The sequence below is a fragment of the Garra rufa genome, chromosome 15 (genome assembly GCF_049309525.1).
Source record: "Garra rufa chromosome 15, GarRuf1.0, whole genome shotgun sequence".
NCBI lineage: Eukaryota > Metazoa > Chordata > Actinopteri > Cypriniformes > Cyprinidae > Garra > Garra rufa.
Genome location: NC_133375.1, coordinates 19,590,879 through 19,609,275, shown reverse-complemented (window position 1 = coordinate 19,609,275; position 18,397 = coordinate 19,590,879). Strand labels below are relative to the sequence as shown.

The 18,397-nt window shown below is 35.9% G+C and overlaps 1 protein-coding gene across 1 annotated transcript; it reads left to right on the top strand.

Annotated features, from left to right (window-relative positions):
• The first annotated feature begins 439 nt into the window (after positions 1–439).
• On the top strand, positions 440–17,568 carry unm_hu7912 (un-named hu7912). Its single transcript, XM_073819775.1, has 2 exons — positions 440–645; positions 12,917–17,568. Exons 1-2 carry the CDS (start codon positions 637–639, stop codon positions 16,166–16,168), a joined length of 3,261 nt encoding a protein of 1,086 aa, XP_073675876.1. The 5' UTR covers positions 440–636; the 3' UTR covers positions 16,169–17,568.
• Positions 17,569–18,397: the final 829 nt, after the last annotated feature.

Genomic DNA, 18,397 nt, shown 5'->3' with positions numbered 1-18,397 from the left:
TTTGTAACACATTGTTCTTTTATTTATTTTGTATTTATTTATTTATTTATTTATTTAAGCAGGCCTAAAGGGTCATAATTGTTTTAATTAAAAAATGTCAAAAATATATAAAAAAATATATTTATATTATTAATTGTTTTTATTTTTTTTGCACTTCATAACCTGAGGGAAATAAATAAATAGACTTGGAATTCATAAATAAATATCTTTAAAATCTTCTTTAAATGAATAACTACTGGAGCCTACCAGCAAGACATGACACCTTCATAATTAAAATCCCATCTCAAAGCTGTGCCATCGCATATGCCTATCCAGCATGAGATTCGTGCTCATCCCAAGCACGCACTCGAGCTCGCAGGCAGGCAGGCAGGGTTCAAGCGCGTACCCAGCGTAGCACGCATGCGCAGTCGCTGCGCATCTCACACAAGAAACGCAACGCGTGAGGGATGCGGTCACACCCCCTCGTCTTATCTCAGTACGCCCCCGAGACCCGTGGGCGAACAACAATACTTAAGGAGTTTGATGCAGCCCACCTTACAGCATCTAATATGACATGGAGACCACATAATCTCTAAATGAACAGTCAGTGATACATGAGTCCACAGATCATCAGCATCTTGAGGATCTTAACTATGGATGAAGACGGTAAGATAAATGCGCACACTCCTAAAAGCTTCAAATACACTGGAAAAACTAAACTTTTGTCTTAGTACGACTGAGTACGAATTTAATAGTCTTAGTATGACCGATACCGTCGCAGTAGCTTTGAGTCTTACTGATGTATTTTGCGGCGAAAGACATTAGGTCATTTTACGAGAGATGCTCGATAGTGCGGGGCTCATGCCGCAGCAATAAATGAGAACAAAGTGTGCTTTTGTGTTACATTTTGCTGCGATGGCCAGAGGTTTCATTTTCGCGCTGCACTTTCGCAGTAAATCCACGACATGTTCATCAATGTTTGTCAGATTCATTAACGACCGTATCAGAGATCGAGGAGGATGTTGATACTACACGTTACGCATTGTGGCGACCTTGTAAATCACGTCGCTTTGCAAGTCCGTAGCTTGTGCATAGTGGACTTTGTGGTTTTGCTAGGTATCCAGGCGACAGAGCATGTGGCATGTGTGCTTGTCCGGAGAAGGTATAGGGAGGAGTAAGTTTACTACGTATGTATGGATAAATGTAGCTACCTATTAACAGTAGGACATACTTTTGGGAACTTGACAAGTCCTGAGCTTTGGCATGTTATATTTCATGTAAAACTATTGCTAATGTTAAAGTTATTCGATAAAATAGCGTTTTTATGGTTCCTTATTAATTATGTGGAATACATTTTGTGCTATTAAACGAATTTTTAAGCTATAACACCATTTGAAGTGAACCAGTGAAGGTCAAAACAGAGAAAAAAACTCTTTCTCTTATACAACATTCATATGCAGTTAACATACACTCTTGAAATTATGATTATAAACATGTTATGCGTCAACAACCCAGTAGCACAGATATTTCAATGGATTATCAAACAAATCAGGGCATTAACATTATATTCGGAATCAACCATAAATGTCAAAACCCACATAAGAGTCAGTTTATACACTGCAGCAATATGGTTGCACCTGTTGTTCTGAATAAATGCAATGGTTTGGAGAAGAGAAGGAGAAAAACAAGTGAATTAATAAACAAACCATTCCATTGATGTTTGGTTTGTTAGAATAGGACAATATTTGGCAAAGTAACACTATTTGAAAATCTGGAATCTGAGGGTGCAAAAATCATCAAAATATTGAGAAAATCACCTGTTGTTCTGAATAAATGCAATGGTTCGGAGAAAAGAATGAGAAAATCAAGTGGTACAATATTACTCTACCACTTGGATCACTTTTCTCCAATCCAAACATTTGAACTAGAGACATGAGTTATAAATATGTTTTCCATTATGTTTTAGATAGTATAATTGCTGGCAACAGACATGCGTGAGTGCCTTAATATTGAAATGTTAAGGACAATCACCCCCTCAAGGGCTGAGTGGATTGTGCTGTTGTTCTTACTGATTTAACTTAATAAGAAGTGTAATTGTTAGCAATGTGTTTTTCCAGAGTGTGTGTCTTTTAAATCTATTATCTTTAGTCCATCAAGTATGTAAAACGGTCTCCTATGGCCTAGAACAGATAGAGAATGATGGAGTGCCCCCAGGTGGTGCACATCATGACTCTGGAAATTTACAATGCTAAAAATATTAAAAGCATACACCTAAATGGGTAGTTTTCATTTTGTGTGTTTTTAGCTATAACTTCATCTCATGGGTCCCTGAATCAGCCAGTGGCAAAAATGATTGTAATGGCAGCAATCTACCTTCGCAGAGCAATTTAAAAGGAAAATATAAATGTGTGGAATGAAAACAGCTGAAAAAATGGACTTTAAGACAGATATGTGACACTGGACCACAAAACCAGTCATAAGGGTACATTTTTTGAAATTGAGATTTATACATCATCTGAAAGCTGAATAAATCAATAAACAACCCATTCCATTGATGTATGGTTTGTTCAGATAGGACAGTGCTTGGCAGAGATACAACTATTTGAAAATCTGGAATCTGAGGGTGCAAAATCATCAAAATATTGAGAAAATCACCTTTGAAGTTGTCCAAATGAAGTTCTTATGCATATTACTAATTAAAAATTAAGTTTTGATATATTTATGGTAGGAAATTTACAAAATATTTTCATGGAACATGATCTTTACTTAATATCCTAATGATTTGAAAAAAAAAAAAAAAAAGATAATTTTGACCCATACAATGTATTTTTGCCTATGGCTACAAATATACCTGTGCTACTTAAGACTGGTTTTGTGGTCCAGGGTCATATATGAATTATAGGTAGGTATAATTGCTTGGACTTTTAGTTCCTCTGAAAATCCTTTGAGCTTTCTTGTTGGAAAGGAAAAGAAGTTTCACCTCCAAATCTCCCAAACTCTACAGAATCATCCAGCTGGGCTGCTTTCACTGAGATACTCAGATGCGTCTTTCTCGTTATCCATTGTGTCCAAATATAGCCTCTTTGCCTCATATCCGGCCAGAAAAAAACCCACTCTGCAAGCTTGTTTGAGGAATGGGTTGTGTATTTAAGGAGATAGGCTTCATATGAGATTAACTACTGCTGCTAACACTTTCTGCTGTCTTGGAGTCTAGGATATTTTGTCTGTAGCTGACCCATCGTATCCAGTGAACCCACGGCCACGAATGATTCGCTTCAGATGTCTTTCTGCATTATGTTACAGTTGCAGTAAAAAGTCAATTGGTGCTTCTCATTGGGACTAAAACCAGGTGCTCACTGTACGATTTATAGTAGTCCTTTATAATTGTTGTTAATGAGATTATATAAACATGATCCTAGCTATAAGCCGTAGAATGTCATCAATGTCAAACTGTACAACAGTAAGGACTCGTTAAAAACACACAAAAAGAGTTGTCAGAAGTTTACATCCTCAATTTGTGACATGTTTGGTGACGGTGAGCTATAGGGCTGTCACGATTCCTTGATTCAATTGAAGTACTTGATTAAAAAAAAATCCTTGATTGCATTTTGCTTGCAAAAAAATTGGATGTGCCGCATTCTACAGAAGAGAATCCATAAAACGTATTATTAGACTGTTTTCTAAGGCTGCATGATCACAAAACCATTTAAAAATCATAATTAAAGCATAATGCTATTGTGAATTCACAAACACTATGGTTTAACTTATTAAATATATCGATGCAGGTTTAATATGTGTGCTTTATTATTTACATGCATGTAGGTCACGTATGTGCATCTCAGAGTGGCCCCATTCACAGTAAATGCTACTTCACACAGACTGTTATCATATACATGTGTGGAGCATTTCTGCATATTGTTGTGAATTTGGGTTTATTATACTGTTTATCTGGGAATGTAACGTGCGCCCTTTCATCAGATTTGTAAGGTAAATCATTTATTAACCTACGCAAACACGAGAATACATCAATATCTTTCTCAGTATGCTAACTGTTCATCGTGATTTCAAATTAAAAGTTTAAACCCTCACTCTGAGTTAATATGTTTTGATGTCCACATACTGTATTCAATACGTTGTTGTTCTGTCGTAAAGAAATGGCCAAATATTAAAGTTTAAGTGGACATTTGAATTAAATGTTGTTTAGTCAATATTCAAAAATGATTAGATTGTGCAGTATTTGTATTGTTATAATACAAATAATGTAGTTTATAATACATTATGTATTTTAAGTTTTTGTTCCGTAAAACCATATATGTGACCCTGGACCACAAAACCAGTCATAAGGTTAAATTTGACAAAACTGAGATTTATACATCATTTGAAAGCTCAATAAATAAGCTTTCTATTGATGTATGGTTTGTTAGGATAGGACAATATTTGACTGAGATACATCTATTTGAAATCAGAAATCTGAGGATGCAAAAAAATCAAAAATACTGAGAAAATCACCTTTAAAGTGGTCCAAATTAGGTTCTTAACAATGCATATTACAAATCAAAAATTACATTTTGATATGTTTACAGTAGGAATTTTACAAAAAATCTTCATGGAACATGAACTTTACTTAATTTCTTAATGATTTTTGGCATAAAAGAAAAATCAAAAATTTTGACCCATGCAATGTATTTTTGGCTATTGCTACAAATATACACCAGCGACTTAAGACTGGTTTTGTGGTCCAGGGTCACATATATATATATATATATATATATATATATATATATGTATTTTAAGTACATTCAAAGGCTATTATTCACTTAGGTCTATTTTTATTAATAAAAAATAATTGAATCTAATTTCTAATTTCTCAATTACTCGTCAGAATAATCATCCGTTTACTCGATTACCAAAAATAATCATTAGTGACAGCCCTGGTGACCTGCATTCAAGCTAAATTCGAAAGCGAAATTGTGGCTAGCAAACAAAACCTCTATCGTTTATTTTGATGGCTTATCTTGAAAAGAAAGATGGGAAAAATGAAAGACGATGTATTTGGAGCAAGTAGTGGTTTGTTGTTGTCGCACTATTTGCGTCATTAGGTTCTGTTTTCCTTATGATTCCTGATTTGATGGTCATAAGAAAAGCCACACTGCAGGACTGTGACTCTGACACTGGCAGAATTTCATCGAACGTAAAATTCATTCACAGTGGTCATTAATCGATTGTCACAAAACATGTCAAACTAGCCCTCAAAGACAACAGATTTTGGCATAGCATAAAAGGAATATTTTAGGATTCACCAAATGTGGCCATAATTGTCCAGTGTGCATGCTTTTAGTTGAAGATCAGATCATATTTTATGGAACTGGGTAAAAATAAAGAGTCCTCGATTTTGTTGACTCTCTTTTTACAAACTGTTGATTCTTATATCCCAAGAATCGATTAGTCTAGTCTGTTTTTAGTTAATAGAACATTATAACAGGCCTACCATCAAATAAATTGCAGTAAGTCTCATATTTCAAATTCTGTCCATTTTATTACAATATTCAAACATCATCAGTGTTTCAGCCATAGAAAAAGACTATGCATCAATATAACAACTTGTAAACAATGTTATGTAGCGTCACATTTAACTACAATCAAACACTCAACAAATGCGCTTTAATTATGGCTGTCAGCAACAACTCCACAAATGTAGTTTTGCTCTTAAAATTCAAGATATTGGAACAAAAATGCCCCTGTCTGAGATTTTGCCTAGTATTTATATGATATGATGAGGGATATCACAGGAGCAGTGAGAGCAACGCCAACACTAGTGCTGTTTTGTCACGAATATCATCAAGTTTAAATGTGATTTTATACAACAGTTCAGGTTAAAAAAAAACTTTTTTTGTTATATTTTAACTAGGGGTGGGCATAGATTAATTTTTTTAATCTAGATTAATCTAGATTAAATCTTGGAGTTAATCTAGATTAATCTAGATTAAAATGGCTAATTTGAATTCTGATGAAGGCATTCAGAATATGTGTGCTACCCAAATAATGACTAAAAGTAAGTCTTCGAGAACGGGCCAGGTGGCGCATTAGATCAGGCGCTCATCTCCTGTTTCCAAAATGCATCACAAACTGCTTGACAATTGCATTTATAACATAATTACCTATACAGACTTGTGTAACCAAGTACTTCTGCGCAAAAGGCTGCACGACGTGCGCGTGCTGCACAGACGCGCACCGGCATGGATATCTGCGTGCATAGTCTTGGGTTAAACTGCGTTGCTTTTAGAAGCGTCAATTCAGTTGTTGCATATAGTTTAATGTCTTTATTTCGGGATTATCAAAGTAAATTATAACTCACGTGCCCCAGTAAAAAGGGTCTAGCAACGCACCTGCCCTGAAGCGGCTTCATAACTGCATCCATGTTTGCACGTCTCATTTGATGTGGTAATTTCACAGAAGTTGAAGACTCGTTCTCGCCCCCTACAGTGCAATTCGACTAGGTATACGTCATCCGCGCTAAAATATCAAGGTGAAAGTTATCATATCTTGCGTAGTTTAGACCCAGCTCCCAACCCAACTTTGAGAATAGATTAACGGCGATATTTTTTTTATCGCCCGATAAGAGTCTCACGTTAACGCAGCACGTTAACGCCGATAACGGCCCACCACTAATTTTAACTGTTTGTTATATTTTAACCGTCTGTCTGTTTTGCTCAATTTTGCAGAGAAAAAAATTACCTTTAAAGCTACTGTAGAACTAATATGCATCTGTGAGCAACATAGCGTTTTTTAGTTTCTGAATGAATCCACGTTTTGAACGAATCCAATGATTCAATGGCCTATTCATAAAATGAACCGTTTACTTAATTCCGGAATGAATCAGCAGTTTAAATGAATCAAATTAATTACATTTACCACCACCTGCTGGCAGTTTCTTATTTAGAGTATCATTTCATTGACAAAAAAAGAGAAAAAGCTGAAAAAGAATACTATTTGTAACTTTGGACTTAAATTTTTTGTTCCATAAAATTTTATGTTCCACATTTGTGTGTTATAAATGTTATGTTGAATCAAATAAAATATTTCTTCCTAAAGCTACTGTTTGTAATTTCTACTTAATACTTTCTAATTTAACACAATAATCGCTTTAATTAATCTTGTGTGTCATTTCACAGCCAAATTTAAATTGCGATTAATTAAATTAATTAAGATTAAGATCTTGATCAATTAATAAATCAAGACATAATGGAATTAATTAGATTAAAAAATTCATTTTTTAACATTGCATTTGTTGGTGTAGGGTGTTGGTGTATTTCCAACATGATAGAGCATTAACCTTTATCGAGACTCCCCGGATGTTTGAATTCTAACAACCACAATACATACCTTAAGCATCATAAAAAACACAGCAATACGTGCCTGTGCCAACATAATAAAAATGTGCCATGGTCACTTATTAAATGTGTTTTAGCACAACTCTCTGGGCATTTCACTTCGAAACATGCAGTACGTAATTATAGTGTTGCAGAAATGTATATAGAGGCCTGGGTTGCCTAATATTTTATGACCAGTTTATTCAGAAACCCTGGTGAACTCAAATGCCTTCCCTTGCAAATGTATGTGCATTCGTATATATCCTAAGTGGTTGTTTTCAAGATTGAATGCTGGTTAAGAAGTGAGAGGAAGCTAGCCTTGGCAGACGGTGATGGAAGTGTCAGACGGGTGGTGATTGACTGTGCGACAGCAGTCAGGTCTCAGTCACAGGTACTAGCACTGCTGCTAGCTGTGAAAATGCCTGCTGATCAGCCACCTTGCATAAAGGAAGAAGGGAATTATTAACATCCACATTGCCCAAGATGGACGCAATGTTTGGCTTGTGATGTTTTAATCTAAAAGGAAAATGACAATGCCCTTAAAACTCTCTCTCATGCTCTATTTTCTGTCCTCATTATATTTCTATTTGTGGAACGTTCCTTTTAAATTATTGCGCCCTTCTGAATTATTGCTAAATGCTGGTTAGATGGGCAAAAAGCATTTGCTGACTGAAGGAAAATATCTTTTTATATTCTCAGTGATTCAGTGTAATCTAATACTGTACACAGAGGTGGGTCAAATAGGGGTGATGCAGTATTATTTAATTATATGTGATTTGTGGACCTAATAATATGCATAATCACCAAGCTTATCAGCACCAGCTTTTATGTTACTTCTCCTTTTGTGACCTACAGTGTTAAGAGCGAAGGAGATGGATAGTGAGAGATGGTGGGCAGATATTAGCTCACCAAGAGGACACTTACACCCTTAGTCAGCTAGAAACAGAACCAGTGAAAATGGCAGCCCAAAGGAACCTGATTCGTAAGCATTTGCCATGAGTGACAGTGTTTTATAAATAGCTTTTAAAATGTGCGATTCAGCTCTCTTTAACAATTGGTAAATGGAGCGGCTCAAACGGCATTCAAGATTTTGAGACACAGAGTAGTTAGGGGTTTTCAGCCAAACACAGGGGGCTGTTCACCTCTGGCTGCAGAGACACTGGAGAAAATGCTTCTGAAAGTAGATGAAGTGCTTAGTGCACTTTAAAGTGCCATTTTTGTTTGTGCTCGAAAATTGTTCCCAGTAGACATGTAATACAATAGTCGTGGAAGTCATCTAGTCCCAGCTGCATCAATCACAGAGCCGCAGCAGATCTGATCTGAGCTCCGCTGGAGTTTTATTATCCTTTATGTCCAAGCGGTAATGTCTGTCTGAGATCTTCTGAGATGAGGACTGTCTGCAGATATTGTGAGTCAGTCCATCCCCAAAAAAGGGATGCACAAAAATACTCATCCAAGTTTATGTTATTGTTAATATTTGATATAGAATAAAAACATTTTCATGATAGGTTTATTTCTAATCAGAAATTAGCTCTACTATATAGACTACCCATCAAAAATTTTTGAACAGTAAGATTTTTAATGTTTTTTAAATAAGTCTCTTCAGCTCATCAAGCCTGCAATTTTTTGATCCAAAGTACAGCAAAAACATTAACATTGTGAAATATTTTTACTATTTAAAAGAACTGTTTTCTATTTGAATATTTTTATTGATCAAAGCTACATTTTTAGCATCATAACTCCAGACTTCAGTGTCACATGATTCTTCAGAAATCATTGTAATATGCTGATTTGCTACTCAAGAAACATTTTTATTATTATTATCAATATTTAAAACAGTTGAGTACATCTTCAGGATTCTTTGATGAGAGAAAGATCCGGAGGTCATCATTTATCTGAATTAAAAAGCTTTTATAACATTATACACTGTACCATTCAAAAGCTTGGAGTCAGTATAGTTTTGTTTTTGTTTTTTGGGGGGAAAGAAATCATAGAAATAAATACTTTTAATTAGCAAGGATGCATTAGATTGATCAAAAGTGATGATAAAGACATTTAAAATGTTACAAAAGTTTGTAAACCTGAAAGAATTCTATTCGGCTGTTTTCAACATATAATAATAATAAATGTTTGAGTAGCAAATCAGAATATCAGAATGATTGAAGGATCATGTGACTGGAGTAATCCAGCTTTGAAATCCTAGGAATAATTTTTAAAATATATTCCAATAGAAAAGTTATTTTAAATAGTAAAAATATTTCAAAATTTTACTGTTTTTGCTGTACTTTGGATTAAATAAATGCAGGCTTGGTGAGCAGAAGAGACTTCTTTAATAAACAATAAAAATCCTTGCTGTTCAAAAACTTTTGACTGGTAGTGTTACTTATAGGGCTGCACAATGAATAGGGCTGAACATAAACCTGCATGGTTTATTATTTTACTTCATCTAGGTTCCTGATGTATTAAACTGGTACAACAAAAGCTTCTCTCTACAACTAAACCCCTGACATTTTTTATTGAAGAACCTTGAACATCCATAGAACCTTACAAATGCAGAAAGGTTCTTTATAGTCGAAAAAGGTTCTTTAGATTTTCAGTATGTTCTTTTAGGAACTGTTCACTAAAAGATTCTTTGTGGAACCAAAAATGGTTCTTGTATGGCATCACTGCAAAAACACCTTTTTGGAAACATTATTTTTAAGAGTGTATGTTAAATTTTTTCTAAAAACAACTACAATCTATAGCAACCACACTATAGCTGAGATTCATGTCCAGATGTATTGTAGTTCATCCCTGAGGTTTGCTTGCAGATTTAGGTTGCCAGGTTTAGAGTAATTAAAACACTGGTTGGAAAAATATCTATTTATTGGGGATTTGGGCTCTTAAATTTGGCAAGCATGAAAGCCTGAGGAGTCTTGTTACCAATGCAAGATAACGCAAATGTCAAATGAAAATGAAACCTTTTCAGGATAAATAACCAGTGGGCAAATTATGTTTAATTAACCAAGAGAAGCAGAAATCATGAACACGGTTGAAATACGACTTAGTGTGCAACCCTAGGCACTTAACACTTGTTTTTTACTGTGCTTTTAATTTGCCTCACAGTGTACGAAGAACTTGGCAGTGTGCAAAAATACAATTACAATGCAGTAATATGTTAAAAAGCTAAGAATCTAGTTCTATTCTAAATGAATCCAGTAAAAAGAGTGAAGGTGTGATTGTGTGTGTGTTGAGACTGCTCGACAGTCCTCTCTCAGCAGGATGAACAGATGGTTTTCAGGATTGGCTGAAAGGAGGTAGCCAGTAAGTGGGGCTTCGTAGCTCCTACTGTCATTTAAAAAATCCCTGAAAAGCCAAACATTGTAAGTAACCTCAAAATTAGCTCCTAACCCTTTGCAAATATTGCACAGATGTTCTACTGTATCTCAGAATAAATAGGCAATCAAATTCAATAACATTTATATTATGTAAACACAATCTAATTTGTATAGCCATGATACAAAGCTTGGAGCTTAATACAGTGCACAGACAGACATGGGCCGACATTTTGCTGTCAGCTGGATAAATAACAAGTTATATAATTTGACCACTGGTAAACATTCAGTGAAAAAAAAAAAAAAAACTGTAATTGAATAGTGTCATACACAGAAGCATGCTTTAGATAAACACAATTGAAATGATTCTTTGTTCTGAAATGCAAATATTTAATAGGACAAAGGAAGCCAGACTCAAGAGAGCAAAGTACTGAGGAGCAGAGAAAATCAGAGCAGGCATAAATATAGAATGTGCACAGATGAATTACTTGCAAGGTTCTTATGTGTTTCTAAGCAATCTTAGGCCCTGCTGAAACTGAATTCTGGGATCAGAACAGATCCTCTGCATTCTAAATGAACCATGTTCCACGTCTAGAATCTATGGTGAAACTACCATCTGACATTTACTAGTGTATATGCTCTCCTTTTTTAACCTTATTTCCAGTCTATTCATTTTATTTCCCCATAGACCAGAGTGGCACTATTATTAATGGGCAGGAGCAGAGCTGTTGCAGTAGAATGCGGTAAAACTGTGTGTGTACTTTTTGCAAGACTCTGTGTTGATAGAACTAAATGATTACATCTTAAAGACTTTTTCATTTTCGAATAATTTTTATTCCTTAATTCATATTATAATCTATAATATAATGTTAAAAATAGATGTGCAAAAACAGAGAGATCCCAAATATAATTGCATTGTATCATGTGTTTAAGAACTTTAATAACATAAGATAGAGGGAAAAATGAAAGTTATGTTTTACAGAGGACTGTTTTATCCTTCACTGAGTTTTCTTATACACTAATTTATTCTCCTGAGATGCTGCAAGGCCTCCATCTTCATAATTAATTCAGATTTTCCCATTCAGTGTTATTTTATTTGTTTAGCATTCTGTGATTTTTGTGCACAGACTGATGTTTATGCATGACATGGCATTTAGCAGAAGGATACCATTTACATTGATTCTAATTGTGAAGATATTGTACTGTCTTATTCTTATATTTTTTCACTGAACTGATAGAATAGATAGAATATTTAGATAATACAGATGTGATTATCCTTTAAACTTTGCCATGTTTTTCATCTACTACTTTCTTTAACATGTCTTAGTAGGGCCCTATGAAATCCATTTTGTTTTTGGACCAAATTCCATTTTATCTTTTTCCAAACTCCTTTCTTTTTTAATTTGTCTAGACTCTGCTTAAATGGTTAAATTAAAAATATTATTCAAAAAGCATGTCTGATTTTTAAAAAATCATGAAAACTTAAAACAGTTTAACAGCAATTTATTAAAAGTTTAACAAAAATTATATTTTTACGGGCCTATGAAATACGTTTAGTTTATTTTTACCAAAGTCTGTGTTTTCATTAATTTTCTGGATTCCATTTTAATTGTTTTTATATTTAATATTTTTTTATTTATATTTTACATTTTTATATTTCAGAAATTCTGTGTTGGGTATTTACATTTTTCTGGTAAATAAATTCTGGTAAATAATTTTCAGAAAAATATTCTTTAAAAATGTTTAAATAATTGTATTATTAATAGTAGTATTATCATTGCATTAAGTAATATATTTCTGTCACAGTTTCTTCAAGTTAAACCAAACTTTTATTTTGACGGGTTGCTGTGAAGACCTTCAAATGACGTAAATTTTTTCTCAAAAGAAGTGACTCTCTCCACATCACAGAAATCATAGAACCCTATTTTAGTGCCATGGCATTAGTCTTTTTCCCTTTGGCAGATATGTAAATGATGCCTATAATTTACTCATGTGCTTTGTACATAACAGTACATAATAGTGGTCCAATAAATGCCTTGTAAAGCAAAATCATTTGTGAAGCATCTTGCAAATCCAATGATAAGCCATAAAATTACGCTCTATCTTCTCTTTAATATATTATGGACTTTTCTAAGCATAAGTGGGTCATTTTCAGACTTCAAATGAAATCCTTTACCCATAATATTCATCTATTTAAATACTTTTATTAAATAAAATGGCTAACTATTAATGCTTTTTTTTCATTCTCTCTAGGAGAAACTGACTGAGGGGGGATATAACGGGGGTCCATTTAAGATGACACGGACGGATCCCCCTGACATATTAACATCAACTTTATATCAAGACATAAAAATCAGCCCTAACTGTGGGCTCTCAAAGTGTTCTGGATCTTCTAAGCAATGTGATTCCCAAATGGTTGGCCCACTGGATCAAAACTTCGAAACCATTAACAAAAGACATTGTCGTAGCTTTGACTTCATTGAGTCACTGGATGACCCAAAGGACTTTCCCTCGTCCATGGAGTATCCCTACAGGTCTGATCAGCAAACAGTTAGCAAGGATGCAGTCTGGAATGGCATTGGACAGCAAGGACACTTACGCTTTTCCTCACCAGATCTGTTCAACTCAAGACTCTCCCATCAACAAATCAGCACAGACAAAAACACAGAGACAGCAAGGACTAGCGTTCATGGCAAGCCTCGCTCCAAAAGTGCTCAGAGAGTTCGAGCCACCCTGACACCTGTTCCCATCACAGTTTCTCCACCTACAACCATTAGGCGTCGATCTCCAGTGGACCCCCAAAAGAGATCTGAAAGTTTGCCAAATCGAGACCCCTCTCATTCTAACAGGGCTTTAGTTAATGAGGTTCATCCAATCAAGTTACAACCCCACACACCCCTCTATGTTTCTGATTGTTTTGAGGAGAGCAGACAAGAGAAACAAGCTAATACTCCCCACGTCAGATGCCGTGTTGATATTAAGCCAGACGCCTCAGTTCTCCAGCACACTGCACGGAAGATGCCTACTCACCGGAGTAATGTTCCCTGGCAGCTTTCCTCAACATCAGGGATCAGGAACGTCTCATTTCCAAGTCAGGTGTCCACCTCTAGAACGCCTACTCCTAGTGAGTGTTACAACATGGACTACAGGCAAGCATATCAATATCCCAACAGCTTGTCTGGGAGTTACGTTCAATCTGGAGAGATCCCTTTTGGACGGACTTCTCCTAGAGACCCAAGGGAGTACAGAACCTTGTCCAATCCCAACATCCCAACCAAGTTCTTCTACACAGACGATCCCTGCAGGTATCCAGTTCACCAACCGAGTCGGGCATATTATCAGGATGACCAGTACAGTATTAACAGCAGCAACAGCCAAAATCCATCCATTAGTAGTCAGTATGTACTCGACCCAAGGACTCGCTGGGTTCATACGTTGCCTGTGCGTTCATACTATGCAGATTCCCATCGCGAACCCTTGGATCCGTTCTACGGTAGACCATATTCAGTAAGTGAGCCAGGGCCATACTTCATATCCACCCCTCAGAGTGAAACATACTTTCAGGAGGATCCAAGAGCATATGCTTGTCCCTCTGAGTCCTCAAAGATGTTTTATACACGGCCTTGCCATTATCCAGCAGACTTACACATTCCTATGAGAGGATATCATACGGAGGGACGGCGGCGGCCACGTATGTCCCAGGTGTTTTCTGATGACTGGAACCGGTCAAGCATTGCTACATATTCCAGTCAGTATGCATCCTCACAGACCACTCCTCAACGAGTGCCATCGATGAGTCCTTGGTATCCCAATGACTTTACCGAGCCAAGTCGTTTAGGAGCAGATGTCCGGAACTATTCAAAATCCTGGGACAATATTATTATCCCTCATATGGACAGAGAACATGGTGTTTCACGAGGCAGGAGTTACGAGAACCTTCTCAATCACGGAAGGCCAGGAGTTACTTCGAATAACACTCAACAACCAGTTATTGTGAACCTTTCTAGTTCACCGAGAAGGTACGCTGCCCTGTCCCTCTCTGAAAATTGCTTAGAAAAGTGTGCCGGAGACAGACAAAACACTGCGAGGGGGCAATGGTTTGTAACCCCGGAGATTACAATTACTGACAACGACATTCGTGCAGCAAATAACAACAAGAGGGATGGAGGAACTAGCAGCTGGAATACCAAAAATACAGGGCGGTGTCAAACGGCAAACTTGCACAACTTACAAAGACAAACAAACACACCAGAATCCGCAGAGAGGAAGAACAATAATTACTCCCTGCAGCAAAGCCTCGAACAGCTTGATGAGCTGCTAGCCGACCTAGTCATTGATTACAAACCTCAAAATAGCAGAAGACCAAGTAAAGATCTGATAGACCAGCTCAAACAATTGATTCAAGATGACGACACCAAAGAAGGGAAGCGCGACATAGATCAAGAGGATTCAGGACTTTTGAACACTCAAACAGATTCTTCTAAGACCAGCCCAGACACATTTAAAGACCCAGACAGTGGTTGCGAGGGTTTTCCGAGGAGTGTTGAGGATGTCTCTTTGAACCATATTGCAGAGGAGGATGACACTATGGTGTGCTCCAACAGGAAGTGCTTACGCAAAGACACTACATTCAATGCCTGCTTGTACTTCAAGTCCTGCCACAGTTGTTACACCTACTACTGTTCTAGAAACTGTAGGCGAGAAGACTGGGAAACGCATAAGGAGAACTGTCTTTATGGACGCATTAGTAGTGTTTGCAGACACATACTAAAACACTGTCGAGAGAACACTGACATTCATAAAGCTTTCTCGCGAATTGCTAGGGTAGGGTATCTATCCCGTGGGAGAGGAGTTCTGTTCTTGGGTTTTCCGAACCCTGGGTGTGCAGATAACTTTATTCAAGTTGGGCTTGACAGCCTTACCATCTCTCCAACATATCTGTCCCTTCGAGAGTTGGACAGCTTCAAAGACAACCTTGGGCAATACTGCAAAGAGTTGCAGAATGCAGGCAAGGAATATGACCCCACTGAATGTTTCCTCTTGAATGTATCCATTGCTGTTGGAGACTTAGTGCCTAAAATTCCCTCACCCAAATTACAAATGCCAACAGTTCGCAAGTATGCCAAGGTCTCGTTGGCCTCCTCAAGCCCAGATAAGAAAATCTTTAAGAAAGAATGTGAAATGGAGACTTTGATTCTCACCCCACCCCCTGGGACATCCGACATCGACAAGGAGGGGCAAGAGGGCAGGAAAGCAAGAGAGATTTGTTTCATTAACATTCAGAGGGAGCTTCGTACCCGAGGTGTATTCCTCCGCCACGAGTTTCCACAAATATACAACCAGCTTTGTGAGTTTGTTGAGAGCAACAAAAGATTCACCCCCACCACCATCTATCCCATTGACAAGAGGACCGGAAAGCAGTTCATGTGTATGATCATGGCAGCGTCTGAACCAAGGATGCTCGATTGGGTTGGAGCACCACACCTTCTAGATGATATTATATAATCCTATGCATCCAGTATCAAGCTTTTGCTATATAAAACCTAAATGACTAATGTTTTTAGATATGTATTTTAATAGTGAGACTATATTTATTGGTTTTCTGTCTGGCACTAAAAATTAGAATTAATACAAGTTGCTTATGGAATAAAAAGCAATGTACAGTACTTATTAGAAAATATGAGCACATATGCTTTACCTTAAAATCTGTTTCCTCAGAATCAGAAGCTTTTTCCTTAGCATTTTCTGGGATAAAATCTTTCTGCAGTATGGATTTAAATACAGTAAAAGCTCAAAATATTCAAAGTATTTAATAAAAACACAATGAGTGTGAATGACAGATGTTCCAATTCTGTGGAAGTCGCTGAACTTTCTGTGAATTATGTGTGGGCCTGCTTATAACTATATTTCTTGTGCTAGTGTGTTGCAGCGAGTAAACAACTAGGAACCTTTGGAGAACCTCTGCAGAAAGTCTCATTTTCTCTTGCAATACAATATTGTCTTAAATCATTGTCTTTAGCCCCTTGAGAGGATAAAAATGCACTTGCATGGAGAATGCATGCTGGCAAGGAAAAAGCTAATTCACTTTAAATTTTGCAATGGTTTGTCAGTTCTTTACAATAAATTATAGTCACAGACGATGATCAGTATGGCAGACAAAAGCATATGTCAGGTACCTTTTTATAGACAAAGTCAAATAAACTGCTTGGAAGATTTCACTGTATTGTACATGGCAACTGCTTTCTGTATTGTATTCATGAGGTACTATATCTATTCACATGGTTAAATCAGCTGAAATTGTAACTTCTAACTTTACATGACAGGAAAACCACATTTTCATTATATACAAATAAGATTACTTACTAATTTATTCATCTGACATGAAAGATTATAAGCTGTATTATTTGAGTGGTTTTATTTTTTCATGGTATTGTAAAGTTCTGATGATCTCATGGTGTTTCGATTAAAGCATTTGTTGAGATATCGTGTTAAAATGATAAACATGTATATAAATTATGCTATTCTTATTTTAATCATTTATTACGACTGACAAAACTTAGATGCCTATATTTGAAATGTAATATTTCAATAGAAAAATATAAAATTTGAAAAAGATTTAAGCAACGGTGTGTAACACCATTGTATGCAAGATTGCGTTAGATATAGCACTTTATTAAATTGCTGAGGGAAAACATATTTATAAACAGACCATTTAGATAATGTAATCAACAGCATGCACACAAACCTTACAGCGATTAAACGATAGTCAGTGTTACTGTGTTTATTTCTGTTGCCATTTTTATGCCATTATTTATTTATTTACACTGTTCATTACCTGTTGTGTTCTGTTGACAAGTGTTGCTTTATTTCTGTACTATGGTCAATAAATGAAACACCAAAATGTCCCTAATGGCTCGTGGATTTCATAACTCATATTACATAACTATAATACCAAAAAATCAATCTATCTATCCATCTATCCATCTATCCATCTATCTATCTATCTATCTATCTATCTATCTATCTATCTATCTATCTATCTATATGGCTGACTTTGGTCTTAATCTAATATAAAGTGTCAAGGTAAGCAATAACCATGCTAACCTTTTTTTTTTTTCTTTTCTTTGTTGACAGTCATTGATAGAGTAAAATCAGGATTTGAGTACATATGCTAAATGACAAAGCGAATTAACCTATACAAGACCATAATTGTGATTTCTGGCTTCACTGATCCTATATTTAAAAAAATAAAATGTGCTTCCTGGACCTCTGGGCCTCTTTTTATTTATTTAAAGGCCTTTATGTCGCCTTTTAAATGTCTTTAAAAGAAACAGGTGTGCCTAATAATTTTTACAGTGTTTACTAAACATACAAACCTATTAAGATCTAACAGCTGGAAAAGTGGTGTGGAATTAATGTCCCTAATAAAATACTGCCGTTATGTAAATATATATATATATATATATATATATATATATATATATATATATATATATATATATATATATATATATATATATATATAACTATTATTGCAGCGACATCTGCTGGTTAATATAACTAAGCACAAGAGATCAAGGCGTTACTGTATGTCTTCAGCCATCATTTCCAGTTATCGACGTATACGTCAGGTTTTAGTGTACGTACCAGTCACGTGATAGCTAAAAAAAAAACATCTTATGCCCATGTTAGTGCAAAAACAACAACAAAAGATTATAGCAATGCGTTTCTATA